The sequence below is a fragment of the Hakea prostrata genome, chromosome 8 (assembly GCF_041222555.1).
Source record: "Hakea prostrata isolate BN-2017 chromosome 8, UWA_Hpros_2, whole genome shotgun sequence".
NCBI lineage: Eukaryota > Viridiplantae > Streptophyta > Magnoliopsida > Proteales > Proteaceae > Hakea > Hakea prostrata.
The window spans coordinates 10,355,923-10,379,973 of NC_142607.1; the positions used below are offsets into that span (position 1 = coordinate 10,355,923).

General features: G+C 36.1%; 2 protein-coding genes across 4 annotated transcripts; one reads left to right on the top strand and one right to left on the bottom strand.

Annotated features, from left to right (window-relative positions):
• Positions 1-1,687: 1,687 nt before the first annotated feature.
• Positions 1,688-13,897, bottom strand: LOC149006805 (ubiquinone biosynthesis protein COQ4 homolog, mitochondrial-like). 2 transcript variants are annotated; one of them, XM_089165529.1, is made up of 3 exons: positions 13,031-13,897; positions 10,834-11,049; positions 1,688-2,953 (listed from the first exon to the last, which is right to left on the bottom strand). In XM_089165529.1, the coding sequence occupies exons 1-3, from the start codon at positions 13,043-13,045 to the stop codon at positions 2,444-2,446; spliced, it is 741 nt and encodes a 246-aa protein (XP_089021655.1). In that variant the 5' UTR covers positions 13,046-13,897; the 3' UTR covers positions 1,688-2,443. The 2 variants fall into 2 exon arrangements, with proteins under 2 accessions (XP_089021655.1, XP_089021657.1); XM_089165531.1 differs by having other exon boundaries at positions 1,689-2,953; positions 13,671-13,897.
• A 2,076-nt stretch (positions 13,898-15,973) lies between these two features.
• On the top strand, positions 15,974-18,111 carry LOC149006806 (uncharacterized). 2 transcript variants are annotated; one of them, XM_089167310.1, is made up of 3 exons: positions 15,974-16,408; positions 16,971-17,358; positions 17,435-18,111. In XM_089167310.1, exons 1-3 carry the CDS (start codon positions 16,275-16,277, stop codon positions 17,876-17,878), a joined length of 966 nt encoding a protein of 321 aa, XP_089023436.1. In that variant the 5' UTR covers positions 15,974-16,274; the 3' UTR covers positions 17,879-18,111. The 2 variants fall into 2 exon arrangements, with proteins under 2 accessions (XP_089023436.1, XP_089023435.1); XM_089167309.1 differs by having other exon boundaries at positions 15,982-16,365; positions 16,964-17,358.
• The last annotated feature ends 5,940 nt before the right edge of the window (positions 18,112-24,051 follow it).

Sequence of the window (24,051 nt, forward strand, 5' to 3'; positions counted from 1 at the left end):
AATTGCTTTTGAGGTCATTATAGATCACCAAAATTATAGAACACCACGAAAGTCACAGAAGAGGGATGGCTGCAAAGAAAATATATAAAGCCATTAATGTTTGGTAGTGACATGTAGTCATTTATGGAGAGAAAAAAATATGATTGTTGCTTCCATTAATAAAGTTAATGAATTAATGGTGCTTTTTGCATCTCTTTTTTAACTTTTTATAAATTCAAATTGTAGGGGTTATTAATAGAAAAAACTGAGTGGTTGAAAAGCTCTTTTGAGTGCTTGACCTAGGAAAGACAAAGGTAAAGTTAGTTGTTTAACAGGCCTATTCTATAGATGAAATAGGGATAGAATCAAAATAGAAACTGTTTTGGGTTCTCAAAGCTCAATTTCTTGTACCATACTGAGAAATGAGAATAATTCCTTTGGCAATTTTTCCTTTACCCCTTTTGGCTTTTGCAATACAATTGTTTTTTCTTTTTTAGGTAAAGAAAAGGGATGCAAAAGTGGCGCCCTTGCGCCTCCTGCTTGTTCAGACTTTCTAGTTCGACCCATGCAAGCATTAGTTCTATGAACTACCAATGCAAGCACTGGCCCCAACAACGTAGCACCACTGGAGACCTAATATAATCCACAGAAGTCAGCAGTGACCCCATGCTTAGGTCGAAGAGCACACAACTCTCAAATGTGAGAAACAGAGGAGTAGAGGGAATTTAAAGCTATGACATAGTGGCTACCCAACCACTTGGAATGAGCTTTGGACCACTAGACAATTACCTCCGATGGTTTTGCATACAAGCTTTTATTGCTTCCAACTGAGCAACTCCTCAATGGAAGGATTAGAATAAATTCATGTGAGACTATAGTTCTATAATTTTCAATTATTTAACATTCTCTTACATAGGGGCCACCATATCACTTGGAATGAACTGGGACCACTAGACCACTACCTCCAGTGGTTTTGCAATACAAACTTTTATTGCTTCCAATAGAGCAACTCCTCAATGGAAGGATTAGAATAAATTCATGTGAGACTATAGTTCTATAATTTTTAATTATTTAACATTCTCTTATATGCGTAATGTAATTTTGGAGATAAGTAGTGTGGACATACAACTTTAAGGAGAATAACATAGGTTTTGATCAGTCAAAATACATAGTAACCGTTCTTTTTTTCGCTAACCTGATTATTTATTTACTTATTTTTGTCATTTTTAGAATTGATTCTAAAGATATGTTAAAATTTTCCAAAAAAAAAGGGATATTTTTTTAGAGAAAAAGATTATGACATTTTTAAATGTTGATTCCTAAAAACTTAATATGAGCTTCTACCATGTCAACTAACCATTGCTCTGACATGATTCAGGGAGTACCCAAAATATATCACTTGGGTAATTTTAAGATATCCTAGGGAAAAACATATATTCTTTCATCAATAATGAAGTTGTTGCCCCAAGCTCAAAAAAATAAATTTATGGCACAACTTACAGTTAGTCAATGGTGATTAAAACTTTTACCACTCCTACAGCTCAAAACTAGTATTTTTTAAATAGGCCCAAGAAAGTTCCTGTGATCTTCAGTTTTGAGGTGCCACCTCTAGCCGAATGAGCTATGCTTGGACCACACATCTTCATTGTTTATCAAGATATAGATATGGATTCAAGTTCAACAAGGAAAGAAATGACGCAATTGATGCTTGGAACACAAACACATCTTCATTGTTTATCAATATATAGATATGGATTCGAGTTCAACAAGGAAAGAAATGACGCAATTGTCAAGAAGACAGGAGAAGATAATGGTGGTTGCGTGGAAAAATATCTTGAAATGAAAGACAAAGTTCACAAATAATCAAGAATACAAATTTAACATTCAGACATTCACTGGGGTCCATCATCCATGGTACTCCCACCGCTGAAAAAGACCCAGAAAAATCTCAAGTAGACAAATAAAATATTACAATCTATGAGTGTACAAGTCAAACTCAGTAATTAGTTCAATTCTTGACTCCTAGCTCAGAAGTTCTGAAGCTCCAATGGAAGAGAATTTTTCTCATCTAATGTTCTTTGTCAGTAACTCAATATGATTTGCCTCTCCTTGTAAATCTTTCTTCACTTTTTTAGTAACTGATATTCAAAATACTACTTTTCACGGTTCTTTTAATGCCCTTATAACTATGAGAAGGGTTGTTGAAACCAACATATTTACCCCTCATTTCAGATATCTCTTCAATATCCTGTGATCACCAATTGGAATTCATCCAGATCTTTCTACCAAAGAATTCAGACCTAATACAATCTACAAACAAAATGGGTTGACAGCATGGGATTTAGAAGATGAAATGCCCACCATACCAAAATTCTATGAAAAACATAGATACATACATAATTGTCAGTTCTTGGCATTATGACTTCAACCAGGGATGGGAAAACTACAAAAATCCTTCCCCTACTCATGAAGAGGCATTTGTTTTAGGAACAGCAGGTGCTGGAATTATCCCCCATTTCCTCCGGACATCTTCCAAATCCTCATGGAAGTGCCGTTCATAATAGACGCACATCAGATCTGTACACTGCAGACCAGCCCGTGTGGCCCAAGGGAAGTAGTGCTGGTAGAACAAAGCCCTCTGCTTCCCATTAAACCTTGCATTACCCCCCATGACTGACAGCAGGCACATAGGTAGAAGCATTTGCTCAAACTCAATCACCTTAAGTGCCGACTCACCAATTAAGTTGGTGGGAAGACCAAAAAGAACGTGCCAGAAATCATGCACTTCGCGAGCCCGCATGGCTACATAAGCCAGCTCTGCTGTGTCCATGAACCGCACAGGTGGCCGGTCATCTGGTGAAAAGTTCCTGGATCCCATGAAACTTGCATAGGCTGCCCCAAATGTGTTTGCTGGAAGGTCCCATGCATGCCCAACCTTAGCGGATATAACACGTGGGCGTTCCAAGAGTACCGCCTGCAAAAAGGGATATACGTACAGCTCATCGTGAGGAAATGGAAATGACTAAGGATGGGCAGAAAATACAACCCACCTAGCCAACTAGCAAAACGGATAAATTATTGAGCACAAAGTGCCTCCAAGATTTACTGACTGATGTATTTACTTACAAATACTTTCTTTGGTAAGTAACTTCAGTAGTTTATAGCAGAATAGTGGGTAAGGCTGAAAGCATGTGCCATGTGACCTATAGGATCTCTCCAAGGGAAAATATTAACCACAGACAACGATGAAAAACAATACAGTCCAAGGAAAAATGCTCACCTTTAAAAATATGATCTCTAAACTTCTGAGTTGATCCAGATTCAAATTAGGTCCAGCTTTTTTGTAGGAGTTTCACCTTAAGTCCAGTACTGCTCCAGGACAGAAATCTGAAAGAGTGATGGGGTAGGGATGTAATCTTCTAGGCTAGGAGCCTTCTTTTCAAAGAACCAAGGTGGTACAGCGAAGTCAGCATGTTTCAGCTCAAAACCAGTAGTCCTGGGTCTTCTTTTCTCACTACTCCTGCTGGAACTGTTGTCTTGGCTATGCTCTCATGGACCTTTGTGATGCTATTTCCAGCCTTGCTTCTCTCTATATCAAGAGTGGGTGATGCATACTCTAGGGCTTCGAGAGATTGTAGGATAGTGCTCTCAAAGTCCACCATACCTTGCATCCGGTCAATCTTGTTTGTTTCAATCTTTTCTTCTCTGGAAGTCTCCTCTAAGTGTGTAGTCCCTGTTGTTGTAGTTTCAAAGATTACCTCAAGACTTTGGGGCAGAAACTCTTTGGACTCATGGTACTCGTTCAAGGCTTCATCTTCATCACCAAGGGTGCATCTACAGGTGGGCAAAGGACTTCTTCAAGAGCTGGTTAGTGGAATTGGGAGACTGTATCCCCCCTTCTTTGAGGATACTCACTGGCTAAGTAATACTTCTTGTAGTAACTAGGGTTGCTGTAGTTGGTGAAGCATGCTCCCTTGTGGTCTGTCCTATGAGGGTAGGGAAGAATTGTGGAGAGACTGATGGATGGTTGACCCCTCTGATGGACAGTATTCTAATTGTTGTGTTAACTCTTGATCATAGCTACTAAGGCAATAAGACCCAATGATCTCTTCTAGGATGGATGGGGAGCAATGGTGGGACCTTTTATGATCTCCAAACAAAGGGTTCTCATTCCTGAATTTTCTGTTGTGATTACCCCTGTTTCTTTCTCCTCTGTACCAGACCTCCCGTTGTTGGTGACGTCCAGCTGGATGTTCTTGTGGGAAAAATATATGGCTCAAAGCTTTTGACATCCCTTTCCAAGTGTTGGGTTCAATGCCTTCATACAACATTTGTCTCCTTTTGTGGTTCCACTGTTCACGAGCGTATCCCACCAGTTGATTATATGTGAACCCCATCTTGCCATTCTCTGAATAGTAATGCCAATCGAAATACTTGTCTAGATCATACAACCAATCACCCATAAAATTTTTGAAGGTCGTGGTTGTTGTATCCCTCTGTAGATACGACAATGAGACTCAAAGTAACCTCTAGTTGGTTCCTCCATGGTTTTGGTGACTATTTCATCTCATAATTTTAAGGTTGCTGGAAACTGCAGCTCTGATACCAAATTATGTGAATCCAGTTCTAGGGTAAGGGTCTCTTGGAATGAATCCTTAGAATTATAGATTCACCCAGAATCTTCCAACAAATAATCAAAAAATTTTAAGAGAATCTATGGGTGGTTAGGGTTTTAACAACAATCTATAGGGATACTTTGGATCATTATGGGAGGGTAAAAAATGATATGGAAGGAGAACGACTGATATAAACTAATGTGGGAAAACTCAATTATCACAAAACGAAGGGGTTGGGATAATTTTGGAATGAAAGGAAACTTGCGATTAGGTATGGGAAGGGTTGGGATAAAGGGGTAAGCAATGTAAACAATTTGGGATTAAATGGAAAAGATGAGGGTTGTTTTAAGGTAACTGATGAGCACATTTATGTTGTGAAATCTTAGGGCATAAAACATGCATTTTACACACTTAGAGAGAAACTACCTTGGGTTTTATGTTGTTTTTGCAGATTTTTTAAAGGATTTTTCAGGATTTGAGCAAATATTTGGAGTTTTGGGTATGAAACATGCAATTTTACACATCAAGAGATCCATTCAAATTTTCAAGTGTGAAAAGGACCTAATTTGGAACATGGGGCTAGAGATGCGATTATAGGCCAACTCCAAAAGAATATCTTAGAAATAAACAAGCCAATTTTGATCTACGGCTGAGATTAGTTGGGATTTTTATTTTATTTTATTGTATATATATATATATATATATATATATATATATATATATATATATATTTTTTTTATTTTTTTTTTTTTATTGGTGTATGTATGGGACCCACAAGTAGTCAAAGATTAGGATTTTCTATTTTTTCCATAGATTTTCTAGAAGACTTTATTTATTTCCCTAATTATTTTTTCTCTCTCCCCACTACATATTTCTTTTATTTTATTATTTCCTTAATAAACCCACTTCTTTTTTGTAAAAATATATACATTTTTTTCTCTTTTTCATCCCTCTTCCTTCTCCATGTTTCTACATTACATTATTTTTTTTTCCACTCATTCTCTCTCTCTCCCCCCTCCCTTACATTCTCAAATGAATTTTTTTCTTTGTTTGTTTGTTTTTTCCTTTATTCTTTTTACTCCTATTTATTCAATTATCATTATTATTGTTTTTCTTTCCTTATTTCTACCCCATTCACCATCCCCCTATAAATACCCTCTCCTCATAGGCCTAGGTTACACTTTTTTCTCTTTAGTTTGTTTAGGTTTTCTCTAGCTCTTTGATTGCTTTGTAGGGTTCTAGTTTTTAGATTCAATGTTTAGGTTTAATTTTTATATGTAATGCAATGATCATTCAAGTTATTTAATTTCTTTTATGCAAGTGTAATTTCTTTCTTTCGATCAATGCAATTTCAATTTCGAGTTCAAGCTTTAAGTTTCAATTTCGAAGAGGATTTGTTTTTCCTCTGGGTCTAGCTGCAGATTTGGATTATTCCAAATCTAGTTGTTAGGATTGGTTAAGATTCAAATTGATCGTTCAAGTTTTTTTTTTACTATTCAAGATTCAAATATTCAAGTAAGAGCCTTTGTCTGTAATCTTCTCTCCCCCTTCCATTCCCGCTTCTGTCTACCCATCCATATTCTTAACTTAGGATTTACTTTTCAGTATTTATTTATTATTTTTCTATCCCTTGGTTCCTTAATCAAAGATGCCTACAATCGTGCCTCTCTTTGGTTAGGGATTCTCTTTTTCCATTTATTGCTTTGTTATTTACTTGCATTTGAATTTTCTTTAATATATGTTCCCCTGATCCGTGGACTGTAAGTTACGGCAAAGGGTCTATGGTCAAAGTCATCCTAGTTATACTTCCCTTCCCTCGATCCATAGCTGATACTCAGATCACTTCTCTTTTATTTGTTTATTTATTTATTTTTCGCATATTTTATTCTTGCTTTTTATTTATTAAATGATAAATGGTTAGGTTACGTTTGTTTTATTTTTAGTCTTAATTCGATCGCATTATATGTATGTATTAGGACAACTTATTTAGATATGCTAATTTAGTTTAATTAATTAGTTAAAAATTTTGAATCCTTGCACTCTCGCGTTATCATTAACAAACTAATTTCTAAAGTGGTATATCTCCCTGAGATCAACCCATTAGCTACACGATACCGTGCTCTTGCGATTACTTTTACTTCACGAACAAGATAATACTCTTCTTGTCATTATTGCCTCCAATTTAACTTTTGATTAAGAGGAAGAGTTGATCACAATGTTGAAAGATAATAAAGAAGCATTAGGTTGGTCTATAGCTGAAATCAAAATTATAAGCCCGCCTATTAGCAATGGCGCCAAAAACTTGTTCATGAAATAAAAGTAACCACAAGCGCACGGTAACGTGTAATTAACAAGCCAATCTCAGGGAGATATATCAATTTAGAATTTAACCTCTTATTGGTAACGCGAGAGTGCAAGGATTCAAAATTTTAATTAATTAATTATACTAAATTTTCATATCTAAATAAGTGGTCTAATGCGATCAAATTGAGACTAAAAATAAACAGACATAACCTAACCTAACCATTCATCATCTAATATAATAAATAAAAATGCATAAATAAAAGCAAGTATAAAATATGTGAATAATAAATAAATAAATAAAAGGGATGTGATTCCGAGTGTCAGCTCTGGATCGAAGGAAGGGGAGTATAATTAAGATGACTTTGATCGTGGAACATTTGTTGTAGTTTCAGGTCCACCGATTAGGGGAACGGATATTAAAGAAAAAGAAAATGTAGAAAGTAAATAATAGAACAAATAACAAAGCAATAAATAAAAAAGCGAAACCCTAACAAAAGAGAAGCACAATTGCATGCATCTTTGATCAAGGACCCAAGGGATAGGAAAACAATAAATAAATACTAAAAAGTAAATTCTAAGATAAAAATATAGAAGGCTAGATAGAAGTGGGAATGGAGGCGAGCGAGAAGATTATTGAAGAAGGCTACTTACTTGCATTCTTGAATCTTGAATAATAAAAAAACCTTGAGTGATCGATTTGAATCTCAACCAATCCTAACAATCAGATCTAGAATGATCCAAATCTGCAATTGTTAGACCTAGAGAAAAAAACAAATCCTCTCCGAAATTGAAACTTGAAGCTTGAACTCGAAATTGCATTAATCGAGAAAAGAAATTACACTAGCATAAAAGAAACTAAATAATTTGAATAATCATTGCATCACATATAAAAATTAAACCTAAACATTAAATCTAAAAACTAGAACCCCACAAAGTAATAAAAAAACTAAAGAAAACCAAAACAAACTAATGGAAAAAAGTGTAACCTAGGTCTAAGAGGAGAGGGTATTTATAGGGGATGGTGAATGGGGTAAAAATAAGGGAATAATAATAATAATAATAATTGAATAAATAGAGAAATTGGAGTTAAAAAGAATAAAGGAAAAAAATAAAGAACGAAAAAATTCATTTGAGAATGTAAGGGGAGAGAGATAGAGAATGAGTGGAAGAAAAGAAAAATAAAAAAATAAAAAATAATGGTAATGTAGAAACGTGGAGAAAGAAGAGGAAGGAAAGAGCGAAAAATTTTCTTTTGTGGGTTTATTAAGGAAATAATAAAGTAAAAGAAATAAAAAGTGGGGAGAGAGAGAAAAATAATTAGGGAAATAAACAAAATCTAATAAAATAAAATCTTCTCGAAAATCTATGGAACAAAAAATAAAAAATCCTAATCTTTGACTACTTGGTGGGTCCCATACATACACCAATATTTATTTTATTTTTTTTAATTACAACAAAATAAAATAAAATAAAAATCCTAACTAATCTTAGCCATATATCAAAATTGGCTTATTTATTTCTATGATATTCTTGGAGTTGGACCATAATTGCATCTCTAGCCCCATGCTCCAAATCAGGCCTTTTCGGCACTTGAAAATTTGAATGGATCTTTTGATTTGTAAAATTGCATGTTCCATACTCAAAACTCCAAATATTTGCTCAAACCCTGAAAAATCCTAAAATATGCAAAAACAACATAAAACCCAAGGTAGCTCCGCTCTAAGTGTGTAAAATGCATGATTTATACCCTACGATTTCACCCATAAATGTGCTCATCAGTAATCTAAAATTATGGAGAAACAGTGGGAAGGGGAAGGGAAGCTTACAGTTAAGGGATGGGGGGGGGGGGAGGGAGGTTCTTGCAATCTTTCTTTCTTCTTTTCCTTCTCTCTTCTTTCGGGTTTTTTTTCCCTTACCCCTGATTTCTTTTCTTCTAAAATCGCCGAAAGAACCAATAATAAAAAGAATAAAGGGGAAATAAAGGTATCCCAAGAAATAGAGAGGGGGGGGGTCGCGCATGAGAAGGGAGAGGAAACAGGAATTGTAAAAATTTCTGCAACTCAAATTCTTGGGTCCCTATGCTGCTGCAGGTTCAAGAAGAGGGAAGAAAGTGAGACAGAGGAAGGAGAGGGGATCGGGAAGGGTTGTGCAGGGGGGAGGGAGGTTCTTGCAATCTTTCTTTCTTCTTTTCCTTCTCTCTTCTTTAGGGTTTTTTTTCCCTTACCCCTGATTTCTTTTCTGTATTTTCTTTTCTAAAATTCTGCCGAAAGAACCAATAATAAAAAAGAATAAAGGGGAAATAAAGGTATCCCAAGAAATAGAAGGGGGGGGGGTCTGCTGTCATGAGAAGGGAGAGGAAACAGGAATTGTAAAAATTTCTGCAACTTCAAATTTCTTGGGTCCCTATGCTGCTGCAGGTTCAAGAAGAGGGAAAGAAAGTGAGACAGAGGAAGGAGAGGGGATCGGGAAGGGTTGTGCAGGGTGGGGAGGCATCTAGGTTAGATTGGAGGTTAGGGAAGGGGCTGGCAAAGGGTTCTTGTCCCCGGTACTTGCTTGGAGAAGGTGCTGGACTTGAAGATGGCTGCTGGAGTGTTGAAGAAAGCTGTTGCAACTTGAATCAAGACTTCTATAAATCCGCCGTGGCCCTTCCAAAGAGAACCACAACTTGTTTACCACGAGCAACATTCAATCTTTATTCAATACAGCCCGAAGTTTACATCCATATATTGGCCTATTTATAGGATTACATAAAAAAGAAAGAACTTAACTCAAACCAGGAAACTCTATCTTTGACTCAACTAGACTTAGAGACCAACTTAACTAGGGTTTCCTTTATAAGTTAGAATACCCTTTTACAATTAATTAGCAACCACCTAAATAAATAGACTTCTTTTCGAAATAAAAGACTAACTTATCTAAAAATTCCTATTCAGAAAAAGACTCCTTACCCCTAAGTAAACCACAACCACTGATAAAGCCAAATTCCAATTGAAAACAAACTCCTAAAAGATGGGAACCATTCTTGTAAAAGAGTCTAATTTTATCTACAACTAACTAATGGAAACCAACTCAATCACAACTCAAATAAGGAATTTAAAATGGACTGGGACTCTTCTAAAATTCTGGAATTTAGATTCCAGCAGTAAAATAGGGCCTAAAACATCCAAAATACCTCTATAATAGGGTCCCACCAGCTTGCTTGGGTGGGCCTTTGGGGCCCACTTTAGGGTTCGGCCAAGGGGGTCATCTGTGTTCACATCAGAGGGAGCACTTTTTATGGCCCAGTATTGAATCAACTCTGGCTCTGATAAGTCAATATTCTCTGAAGTATATTGGTATCCGGTATTGAAACTGCACAATTGCTAGATAGACCCGCTCTGATAGCAAGGTTCTTACTTATCTGAACCAAGAAAATATTGTTGAGCTGGATAACCATGAAGGGTATGATATTGCCATCAATATTAATCGTTTTGAGAAGTGGATCAGGGTCTATTTGCTTTTGGTTGGTCCAGAACACTGCACGGCTTCTTCAAGTTAAGAGTATAATTGGGTGAGGTTTGCCAAGCACCGAGTTGTGATCTCAGAGGCCCATTAACAGAAGGAATTGCCAAAGGTTTATAAACTATAACCCTTGTTATGCCATCATGGCGAAACAATGAGGAACTAAACTTCACAACTACCCAAATTCAAAAAATTAACCTACAGAATTTAGGGCAGTTAAAGATTTCTCAACACAGAGAGGACATTTTGGCTGCACTTCAGGGAACAAGATAAGAACTAATAAAACAACTGTCATCCCCACCCTTATCAGTCTGGTAAAGTCAATCATCTCTTAAATGGATTTGTTAAAAGGAGAAGTATCGATCGATTAAAGGCATATACATTCACATTTTTGAGTTCTTTCAGGAGAAATGCGTGTGAAAAAATGACTTACTCTGCCCTCAGGGCTCTTCTTCATCCTCTCAAGAACCCTTTGGAAAGCCGGCTTTCCAGTTGTCTCCCCAAGAGCTCCAATCAGATCTGCTCTTTTTGGATCCAATAATGCACCAAATGCTGAGCCAAGAGCAACAGCTGTCTGCTGCCATCCTTTAAGCCTGATGTGTGCTCCTTCAGGCATGTTGCTGTCTCTTGAAAATCCAATCTGTAAAATCTGAAAGCAGACAAAACAGACTAAGCAACAATCTCTTATTGAAACCTTCAAGGCTGTGAATTATCCGAGATACATGGAAAAATAAAACTAAAATTTCATCTATGGAAAAATAAAACTAAAATTTCATCTATGGATGGACAAGCAATAAATAAAAATCAAAACCAGAAATCGTGGCAGGATGATTCTCTAATAAATACCACAGAAATTTTATAAATCCTGCCTTGTTACCACATGATGAAAACCAAATGACTGAGATAGGTAAAGGCAACACGGATTATCACCATAGCCTTCAAAACAGTTTCTCTTTCTAATTTCTGACACTTTGAATTGGATGGATAATAGGCCAAATTGGAAGACTTTCAATAAGTAACAGAGGAAAGAAATCAAGTGTCCAATTCAAAATCTCGGACAAAACAGGGATGCCTGAATCTAGATGTCTTCAAATCCACCATTTCAAAGAGGTCTATGAACCAATGAAGTAACACAAATTTGATACACAACAAAAGAAAGATTAGTCACCAAGTGGCAGCAACACCCTCCTTCAGAATATTCAGGCTGGTGACGCAATGAGTACTAGCAATAGAGAAGGAATATAGCGGGCTGGAAGAGAGTTACTAATGCAAGGTACTTCTTGGTTTTCTTCCATGGTAGGTCAAGCATGTCTCTGACTTTGTGATGATGTGAAAACAGGAATGTCCAGCTAACATACCAAGGTTTTTTGAGTTACCCAAGTAGTAGAAGATGTGAAAACCAACTGATGCAGATCCAGCACCAGATTGAGCCCCTGTCCCTAGGAATAAGCCTAGTGCCTTTGTTTCATGGTTTCACATGCTAATTGGCTCGCTTATGGGCCTAAAACATGAGAATCAAGGTGGCACATGAATATAGTTATTGTTAACTAGTTTATCTTGTGTTTTAGAGTTTAATCCGGTTAACTTATGGATCAAATTAAGTTAGATCAGTTTATGTTTAGGACAGTCTATTAAGTTAGATTAAGTTTCTGTTTTAGGCCCTTTTATTTTTAGGTTTTTTATTTCAATTTTCTTTTTAATTAGGACTTTGTAAAAGGCTGTTACCCCCCCCCCCCCCCAAGTTTAAGACCCCCATCTTGGGAGAATGAAATTAGAAAATAATAATTGAATTTCACAAGCAAGCTGTGGTTGCTCAAGAAACATTGAAAGGATGATGAATCCTAAATTCAACTGATTCCACAGTGAAAACAGGAGCTTGGACATTAAACATCAAAGATGAACCAACAAGCTTGGACTTTAAACACCAAGGATGCAACCTGGACAATAATCTGTAGACCTGAAGCACTAAACAAAATCTCACCCCGGAGAAAAGCAGCTGCAGAAACAGCAGCTTGTTGAGCTCAAAATTTGATTAAACTTCCTTATATCTTCATCCCGTTTTTGAGATATTAATAGGGAGCCTGCCTGATCAGTCAATGGACTTAGTCCAACTACAGATAGAAAAGCTGTATGTAAATACCCAGCTAAGTATTCCAAACAGTAAAACAGCCCAATTATCAATTCAAATAGTTACTAAAAACTAGGACATGTCATTATCTAAGATCTAGCAAACATACTAATAAGAAATATTAAAAACATGCAACTCTCTCACACATGCTTACCCAAAAAGAAAAACTCTCTCACATGTATGGAAAGTATGAAGGCCCTAGTTACAAGTTAACTACAAAGTCATGTGACTACAGAAGTGATTACATGACCTTTAATCAAGCATATTAAAACAAAGCTCATGCTCAGCCTTTGTAGCTCCATACAAGGTCCATTACCAATAAGACCCATGGGATCAAATGTCCCTAACCTATACGACCCAAGGCTTATTGAGACGAAAATAAGCTCAAACTGGTAGTGTTACTCCATCAAAGTATCCAATAAATCAAGCCATTAAACATAAAAAAGTAACAGACCATAGAAAATTGACCAAGTATAAAACATGTTCACAGCTGTAAACCTACCAATTCCAGAAGCATGTTGCTCGAAATTTTGCATAATTGTTCCCAGAAATACAGTGTACAAGTTCATCATGTACATCACTTCTGAATAATTTATAAATGGTGTCTTTTAGCTACCAAGCATTTTGAGAAACCATCCACAATTAGGTTTTCCGAACATTGTAGGTCAACTTTGATAGTTTGATTCCTTGATGAAGCAGCTGACAGTTGAAATCCAGGTTACTTAGTTAAAGTTCAAGACTGTTGTGGTACCAGGTGATAAACCTTCTTTATTACCAGAGTGAAAGCTTTTCTTGCATAGGAAGAGATGAGTGGGTGATTTGTCAGGTATGAGAAATTTGGCAGCTGTTTTGGATTCCATTTATGAGGAGAGTTGTTGAATGGAATCAGATGAACATAATTCTTGAATTAGATCCCTAAACATAATTTCTGTATTTCATTATCTAAAAGCCCAACGTTGGAGTGATTATGAATGAACTCGGATAAGTCGTACATCTTCTGGCACAACCTTCATCTCACTGAGATTGTCAACCTGTATTACAGGGTGCGATACAGCAGGACCTGGTCCTCTAATTTTGCTCAAGTGACAACTCGGCATTGAGACTTCACGTCGAACAAATCAGGAATGAAGGAATAGACTTACCTGTACAGAGAAAGTGGAGAACAATAATTGATTTTGCAGTGAAAGTGTGTTTGATTCCTCCTCGAATGGTGCTACTGCAAGGCTGTTGGGAACGGAGAAGACGGCAGAACCGCTGCAAGTGCAGTCGGAGATAGAGAAGAAGAAGAAGAAGGGGTCGGCGGCAGAACGAGACCGAGAGTTAGGGATTCGAATCGAAGAATTTTAAAAAGGAAAAACTTGTCATTCGTAGTTGCTACGGTGGCGGTGTAAAAGACAGCGAAAATAACGGAAATTAGAAACTATAACTCTATAAGGACCACCCAAATGGAATCCACCAGATCATTAATCGTAGGCAATTGTCAAAAGTAAACCGAATGAACCAGAATGTTTAAGTCAAAATAGCAAACCGTTTAATAAAATGGTCTGGTTATGATTTCACAAAATTAAACAACAAGCAGCTTATCACTTCTCGAAAATAAATTTTCGTTCGCGAAATTTTTTTTTAACTGAAACCAAAATCCATCGATGAGAAATCTCGCAATAAATTGTTGAGCTAGTGAAAATCGAAGATTTCTCTCAGTCTTCCGCTTTGCTCTCTATCTTCCTCTCTCTCCACCGTTGCTCTTCATGTTCTCTTTGTCTCGCTCTCCCACTTTACTCTTCGTCTTCTCTCTGTCTCTTGCTCTGCTCTCTGTTTTCTCTCTCGCTCTCTCCGTCATCTCGCATTGTGCCAGTGAGAGAGCTGGGTTGCAAGGTCTTAGACCCATTAGAAAATTGGAAGAGAAATGAACATGAACCATGAGGAAGAAGAAAAATCCAATCTCCATTTAAAGCTTGGGCTTAAGTGAAAAAGACATTGACCTTTAAGTTGCGTTTGTTTGCATTTGTTTGTTGAAATTAGAGACAAGTTTTCTTAAATTTGGTTGTCTGGTGAGGTGGCAAGTCAACTTTCTCACCCCAAGCTTTTTTAAAACCTTACAAAATATGTAAGGTTTTGTGAAAAAATAAAAAGTAAAAACCCACAATTAACATTTTTCCACAAATTCCTTCATTTCCTTTCTTTCTCCCTCATCCCACTACACAGGGGACCTACATTTTTTTTCCACCCCACCTTTGCAAACAAACACAGCCACACACGTGGTAGAATAATGTAAAAAAAAAAAATTACTCGAGTTTAAGTATTTGTCTTATACTCTTATTATTATTTATATTACGTGATGAATATTTATGAGTTTTTGACAATATTTACCAGAATATGTCGGCAAAATCTCAATTTTGTACCTTAGTTATCTCCATTAATGGGGATTTAAACCCACCACCTTTCCCCAAAAAAAAAAAATTCTTAACTTAATCAGGTTGGCTACATGAATGCTTGCCTTCCGGTCAATTTTATTTGAGGTTATATCGGCATAAGATTATGCATATCATTTCTTACAAGTTTTCTTACATATTCTAAATCTTTCCCTATCTCTTTTAATTCATTTTATTTGAATTAAATCATTCTTCATATGCATGAAATTCAGAGGGCATTTGTCGAATACGGCTATATCACCTTAAGTTTATGAAGGAGGCAAGTAGTGTTTTTTGCCCAAAAAAATTGAAGTAAATTGCCAGCATCCATCATTTCCTTAAAATGTGATCACATAATCAAACTAATAAAAGATAAATTAATACGTTGATGTGTGTTTTTGCCGTTGAGGTTGACATTTTTACCATATTATTATTGTGTGCATATTAGTTCATCACGTAGCACACCGATTACTTTACACATTTGAAAAATATACTTTCCAACAATGGTGTTTCCTTTTCGTCTAATTATTTTATTTTATTTGTTCAAATGATGAGATAAGCCGGTGTTTAGGTGTTTTTGAATTGCTCAAGACAATGAACCATGATAAGTTCAAGACCTTATGAAATTTTAAGGTGAAGGACATTTTATAGATGATTCACGTGGAATACAAATGGATGGACAACATATGTCCACGATCTATGGATCCAAAATGACTCAAATGTCGTGTACGTTATCCCTAGAGTTTCCAATTCAAGCCTTTGGATAAGATTTTCGAGAAAAGGATACCTATGTATATGTCATATTATACCCGATTTTCGTTTTCATAAAAATTATTAAAGAGCCAGAGAAAATTTGGTCCTTCTCTGTCATTTTCTGTCATTCAAGGGTGAACGGGTCATTTCACATGCAGAGAGCGCACAATGCCGTACATATAAGCGCAGATGCGGAACCGGATTCATTAGCGCTTCCTCCGCTTCCAGGGGCACTACAATCATTTCACATGATGGCGCTCTCCCTCAAAGAATTGAACTTTATTTATAACCCCTTCGAAGGACACTCAACAAGGGAAGAAAATCTCTCTTCCTCAGTTTTCCTCTCTGCGTCTTTCTCCCTCTGCAACTGATCTTACCCTTTTCTCTTGCTCAGCTGAGCGTCTTTTCAACTTCTTGAGTCTCTTCTGAGTGATGGGTTTGAGCTTCCCCTGTTTTCACATTTCTGATATTACCGTGATCTTCATCACAAGCTTCTTCCGCCATAAGCCGTAGAGACCAAGGTTGAAGATATGGCCGTTTGAGGTAAATCTGGGAATTCGTATTCATAACGAGTAGTTTGCCATGGCGAGTGCTCGGGAATTTGGTGGTTCTAATGGCATGACCGTTATGTTTGAAAACCAAGGGATCCCTTTCTCCTCACGGTCTCTTGAAGGTCTCTTAAATTCTACCTCTTCTCCTGAACATCTTACTCTTTCGTAGTTCTGTTTCATTGACAGATTTGCTTCTTTCTTTTCAAAGAGCCTATTTAACTGATGGGTTTATCTGAATTTCTTCGTTTAAGCATTTCAGATTTTCTACTTAGATGAATCCGCGTTTCCTGTTTGATTTTGCACTTAATGCTTGTTGTCCGCAACTATATTGGTTTCTGGAGTTTGTACTGATTGTAATTTCTTTGTTGTTTAAAGTGTGACTTGATGTTTAATTTGAGGGAGGAATTGCTTACTTCTGATTTTGCACCAAAAACCATTCTTTGCAGTTTGTACAAAAACGTACTGATGAGTTTAGGGATAAGCATATGATCAAGTTCCTTTTTACGATTGGCCATTGAAGGATAGTAATAAGACCTTTCAAACTCACCTGTTTTAGATGGATTTTTGTGATTCATGGATACTATGTATGTAAAGATTATTTGTGGGTTTATTAGGAAAGTTATCATTGTCTCCACTTTTAATTTGTAGGCATGGTCATCGTTGACAGGTCTCTTTTGCTATTTGATTAAATTGCCATTGATGAATCTACTTAAACTTTAGGTTCTAGTGCGATGGTTAGCTTTGAGAAGCTTCATGGAGGAAGCCAACCAGGCAAGTCTTTCTTCCGGTCCCTAGAGCAGGAAGATAATTGTGATGAAGATTTGGATGAATGCTTTCATCAACCTGGAAAGAAGAGACGGCTTACAGTTGACCAAGTTCAGTTTCTTGAGAGAAACTTTGAGCTGGAGAATAAGCTTGAACCAGAAAAGAAAATCCAGTTGGCTAGAGATCTGGGATTGCATCCTAGACAAATTGCTATTTGGTTTCAAAACCGGCGAGCACGGTGGAAGACGAAGCAGTTGGAGAAGGATTATGAAACTCTTAAAGCAAGCTACAATACCCTTATGGTTGACTATAAGAACCTCCTCATGGAAAAAGACAAACTGAAAACTGAGGTAATTCTGATAAGATTCACTAATTCCTCTATGATCTCTTCTCAAGTGATTTTATTAAAACTTTTTCATTCTTCAGGTTCTGTTACTCACAGACAAGGTGCTTCTCAAAGAGAGAGAGCTGGGAAACTCTCGACCCTCTGATTACAAGGAACTTTCTAACCCAACAACTGAGAAATCCAATTGTAATCCAGCATCAGAAAATAAAACTTCTAGTACTGTTACCCTAGTCTGTAAACAGGAAGATATCAGTTCAGCCAATAGTGATGCCTTTGATTCCAACAGCCCACATTATACTGATGCAGGCCACTCTTCTCTTTTGGAGCCTGCTGATTCTTCGCATGTTTTTGAAGCAGAGCTGTCGGATCTTTCACAGGATGAAGAAGATAACTTGACCGAGAGCCTATTTCCCCCTCCTCACAACTTCCCAAAGCTTGAAGATGGCCTATACTTGGATCCACCCACAAATTCTTGTAATTACGAGTTTCTAGTCGAGGATCAGCCCTGTTGGTTCTGGTCTTAGTGAGTAATAGCTGTTATATGTTTATGTATCTTTCCTGCTACTATGTAGAAATCAATTGTAGGACAAACCAGGTGCTAGTGGCCTGCTGTGTGTTATTCTCTGTTGGAAATGGTGGATATTGCACCTTTTGTAATATATCTGTGTAAGGGCTTGTTTTGAGCTTGCTGAGCTTTTTTGTTTGAATGTATATGTGATAGCTTTTTGCATCATTCAGCTGGTCAAAGTGTGGGGGGGGGGGGGGGGGGGGAAGGAAAAAAGAAAAGAAAAGAAAATAAAAGTTGTTCTCTGGAAAGATTATATATGTGGAATTTAATCTCTGCTTCAGAAATAGAGGAAGTGAATATTGATGTTGGACTTTCCTTAATTAATTAGCAGGCTGAAGGAAACTGTAATGGCTATGTTTGTGAAACAAAAACATGATGAACGCAAGCTTTCCTGTTTGAGTTAGATAATTGTAGTAAAACAGAACATATGTCATTTGGTTAAATGGCCAGTTGAGCACCTTTTTCCTGAAGAGTAGTTTGAGGAAATCAAGCTTTACTTGTCTTTACCAGAAATGTTTTCTTTTCCTCTTTTGGGGGTGGGGGTGGGGGTGGGGGTGAATAATCATCTTCACCAGAAAGTGGCAACTGGAACACTCAAAAGAATACCAAACCTGTTAAAACATATAGCAGTGATACAATTTATTCCCATCCTCTTATTAAGAAAGCAAATATATGTTCATCAACCTCTACAGTATAGAACTTGAGGTTTCCAGGTTTGCATATGGTGAGTGATGCTGATAAGTCTTTAATCAATTTGTTGTCTTGCAGGTCATAGCGTCCAACTGATGGGCAATTCTGCAATAGGGTAACAGCCAATTGTCCATCAAATCTTTATTCCTCTTGTTGATGACACAGGTGATTCATAGAGAAGATGAAACTTAACTTCCTCACTGAATGAAATCGCTTGTTTCGAGGCTAGAATGCCGCTTGCAGAAAATGTCCTGTTCCACCTTCAGACCTGGCCATTTCTTCCAATGGCTATCCAAGGTGCCATCATTCATAATAGGAAATGCCATTCAATTTCTTCCTTCCTTCCATGACTACCATTGACTAATGTCGGTCTTGCTCTTTATGCAAGACTCACAAGAGTTGGCTAAGTTTGTTAAGACTTGCGAGCAGGTATTTGAATCATAGTCTTGGTCAAGTTCCATATCAAACAGTCACTTTTTGATGGAAAAGAGAAACTGATTTTTGTTTATTCAACTCTTTATTGGTATCATCTCTAGGTTCTTCTGAATACAGTGCCAAGCTTATAATGTCCAAAGAGTGCAATGCTAGTCTTGAAAGCTTTAGTAATATTCTCTGAGCCTTTGGGAGAGGGTGGGGTCTGTGTTTTCCATTTCATTTCTGGGCGAGACCTGAATGTTGCGCATTTAATAGGCAATATTTGCTGCTGACGATCGAGATTTCGCTCTCCGTTGGCAGTACATTTCGCTCAGCACTGAAGTTGAACCACTCATTTTCTCATATGACATAACCTTGCGCACTGTCCTCATTGGCTTGCTCAGAAAATCCTGTTTCTGAGGTTATCATAAATGTCTTCAAATGCCTCTTGGTGTTCAAATTAGGATTTTGGGTTGGGGTCTAGCAATGAAGACATATATGTGTTGAATCAAATTCAAAGTCCAGTTGTGATAATTTCAAGTCATGAGCTTGCAGCCGTTGAGAAACTGCACGGTGGTCAGTGGACAATGAAGCTTTCTGCTCTGAAAGACCACATAAGTAGTAGTAGGTACTTGCTTCTCTCATCATAGATTTTTCCTTTTTATAACTTTTTAGAGGTTTCTTTAAAGGTGATTGCTTTGTTATGGGTCCTACCTTTTTAAACTTACTCCTCCTTCCTGATAAGTTTTAATACAGGAGAGAAAGAGACCACTACGGAACCTCATTGGTGTGGGGTCCACTTAGAGGCCAGCATTTGCAGAATTTCGTGCAACGTGGCAACCTACTTATGGTCCTCCGGGAAGATAGAAAAACTATACCAGAGAAGCTGGTGACGTGTTGTTAAGTGATCAACGTTGGACTAATGAAGGTGGGACCCTGACTCATTTAAAATAGGGATCTAAATGAGAGCGTGTAACAACCGTTCGATGTCTTAAGTGTGGTCTTCATCATTGGGCCCACCAGCCACGTGCACACCACGTCTCTATGTCTAATTGTCTGACACAATGACATTCACCTACTACAAAAATGTAGTCTGACCGCACGGCACACTGGACCAATGAGGATTTAGAGAATGATTTTTGGCAAATAACAAAAGGACAAAAGGTCATTATGTGTGATAAGGATCCGAAGAAGGATGAGGAAGAATCGATTTCTATTTCTCTCTACCCTACCCTATTCGGGATTTTTTTTCTCGTTCGGGCCAGTTCACGTGTACCTCGATTACATCCTTAGAAGAAGTTTTGTCCCGCAAGAGTTGAACTTATGACCTCTCAACTGAAAAGCATGGATTTTACCACTCTACCAACACTGCATTGATCCATTTTCAGGATTTCCTTGTTAAGCCGTTGCATACATAGCGTGGTTTGGCTTTGGCATCTGTGGTCCTGTGGGGTTACCTTCTCTCCACTTTCTCGATTCAACAATGGGATGACAATGTGCTTTGTTGATGTTTTTAAGCCATACACCATGGGTGGAGACCTAGTATGGATCCCATTGAAGTTTCACTTTTTATATATTTTTAAATTTAGTGGTGGGTTTTACTTGTGCCACAATTGTATGGTGGAAAAACATGAAAGGACCACATTGTTCTCTCTTGATGGTGAGGGGATCTAGACTTTCTTTTGTTTGGTATTTTGATATATATGTAAATTATTTTTCTTTGGTTCAACTAGGTGAGTCACACCAATGGTAACGGTATTATCGTTTGGCAATGTCTCTACATCTCTAGTTCGGGTTCAATTTTGGTTCTTTTCACTTAAGTCGAGAATTTTCTAAGTGTTACATTTGAATGACCCAATTCAAATGGGATTTTGATTGGGTAGTACTTTTGAGTCATACTTATTAAATTCAGATACAGATACGTACAACAATTAATCAGTTTATAAGGCAAGTAGTATGTGTTTAATAATTTGGTCAAATACATCATATACAGTAATTGTATTGTATATATAATATGATTATTTTGAATAAGTACAAGAGCAAAAATAGAGGGAAAGAGGGGGGTTTTTGTCTTTGTAAAAAATCAAGAGTGATTTTTTACAATTAAAGTTTGAGTTTTTTTGTAGGGGGGTTGATAATTTGTAAATTTACAAAAAGTTCAAAATAGGAGTTGTGCAATTCAATTTACTTTGATGGGCAGTTAGGAATTATAGATTATCAATCTTTAACTTTTGAACAAATTGCACTGACACTTCAAAATAAAGGCCTTAAAGCACTGACACCCCACTTTGTGTTTAAAAACCACAGAGACTCCCCAAAATTGGATTTTAATTGGATATATTTGACCAATTTGTCATTAAAAATCTTTCAAACACTGTTTATTATAGGGATATTTTTGAAAATAAATAATAATTTAATTGTTTTCTAGAGATAAATTTGACAAATATATCCAACAAAAATCCAATTTTGGGATCTCTATGCTTTTTAAACATAAAGTAGGGGTGTTAGTGCTTTAAAACCTCCATTTTGGGGTGCCACTACAATTTGCTCTTAACTTTTCTATTAGTTTGAAACTAAAATGACCATTTTTCCTATAATGTGTTGGTAATACAATTTTTGTTGTCGGTGGAAAAGACATGGGGCTTTTTTTTTTGTAAATTTAGAAACTTATAGTACCTATATATAAGAGACAAAAAATATATTTATTAACACATTATAGGAAAATAATTAGAGCAAATTTCATTGGCACCCCAAAATGAAGACTTTAAAGCACTGACACCCACTTTATGTTTAAAAAACATAGATACCCAAAAATTAGATTTTCATTGGATATATTTATCCAATTTATCACTTAAAACCTTTCGGACACCATTTATTATTAGAATTTTTTTCTTCAAAATAAAAGAGTGTTTTAACTATTTTCAGTGATAAATTTGACAAATATATCTAACGAAAACTCAATTTTGGAGTCTCTATGCTTTTTAAACAAAAAGTGGGGTGTCAGTCCTTTAAGGTCTCCATTTTGGGGTGCCAGTGCAATTTGTTCAAATAATTATTTAATTTCAAACTAACAAAAAAGTTAAGGGTGGGTAACTTGTAATTTTACAAAATAGACATTGAGCAATTTAGCCCACCTATCAAGAATTATAGGCCTAATTAAATAAACGCCTTGCAAAAGACTCTAAAAGTTTTCATCCTTCCATAAACACAAATCTTTCTTTTAATTTTTTTCTTCTTAATATGAGACTATTTTTTTATTCTTTTGAATTTCTACATCTATGATAAATAAGACAAATATACAAAAAAAGAAAATAATATTAATGTTTGTCAAGTAACTCATTAAATCTACAAAATATTGTTTAAAACAAGATAATATAAAATTAATTGTGTATGATGTATTTTGTTTGTCTCTTTCTACTATCAAACAATCCAATATCTTCTTATATTTTGATGAGTCTATGCTGAAATGTTGTATGATAATGTTCCTCGACTTTTGCATATCCTTATATAAAAATGGACTTAATGTTCCGTTACCATCAACCAAGTCAAGAATGATTCCTTTTTCTTTTTTCTTCTTCTTTTGTTTTTTGTTTTCTTTTTTTTGGGTAAAACCAAATGAAGGATGATCGAAAGTTCTAGAATTTAGTTTACATGCTAACGCAAGGTTGCTTGATTAGTAAGACAAACAACTCTTAATGAAGAAGCTATGAGTTCGACCCTTGCTAATGGCATATGTAATATCCTGATCCTCTATATATAAAAAGTGCCATTTCACATATAAAATAAATAAATAAATAAAAAAAAAAAAGAAAAAAAGAAAGAAGAAGAAGTAAGAATACATCCCTTGTATTTGCTATAAACCATAAATTTTGTATTATTTCAGTGATCATTACACCTAATTAAGACTTGCAATGCCTATTAGCCCTCCATTTTGATGATGCCACCATTACTCTTAGGCCATCATCAATATTATGAATGGATTTAAAACATAAAAATGTTAGAAATAAATACTGTTTTACATGACTTTTTCACTCTTGTTATTTTTCAAATTAGAATATTGGATGAAAAATGAACTAAGTAACTTATAGATGGATTGACTCATCCAACAAAAATGACGATTGACAATGAGCAAGTTGAGACTCTTGTAACTTGTGAATGAAGAAGAAACATGAAGAGAAAAATGAAAACAAGTGGGGGATGAAGGTTTTATGAATACAAATAAAGATTAGAGATTTTCTTATGAACCTTTTGGCATTCTATTTTTTAAATAAAACAAAAACCAATTAGTATGCGAATGAATATGCCAATAAAAACAACAATTAATAAGGAAATCAATATGGGTTGGTTTCAAAGTCGGGTACGACAACAAGTGCACGCTTAATATACAAGAAAAGTTCTTTTTTCTCCTCATTAGACGTTTGAATACACGTATTAATACAACAATTAATATGCATATTTATTAACCATGGTCTAACGTCATGTAAATCTACTGAATCCCAACCGCTCAAAAATATGGTTTGGTTTGTTGTAAAGAGAAACCGTTATCTATCACTTAATTGATTATATGTGTTGCAATAAATGTTGTTCTGAAAAATAGGCATCAAGACTCCATGCAGTGTTACCTTTGATAATTCATCCGTCACAATCGGTGTTTGTGAAAGGGAGGCTTATATCAGTCAATGTATATAAGGAGCGTAAGGCTTTTCATTATTTGAAAAACAGGAAGAAAGGAAAGAAAGCATTGTTAGTAGTGAAAATGGGCATAAAAGAGCATTCGACCGAATTGAATGGAGGTACATCTTTGCTATTTTATCCTAATTGGGTTTCTACTGCAAGTTCATTGATATGATTCTCAATATTCTATCATTTGTTAAATATACTTTCTTGATTAATGGGGCTGAGAGATTTTCTCTATATCCATAGAGGGGGATTACCGGATTAGACAAGGAAATCCTATATCACCTGCTCTATTTGTGTTGTCCTCTATGGGGTTGGCCCAATTATTATTAAAAGAAGTTGCAGAAG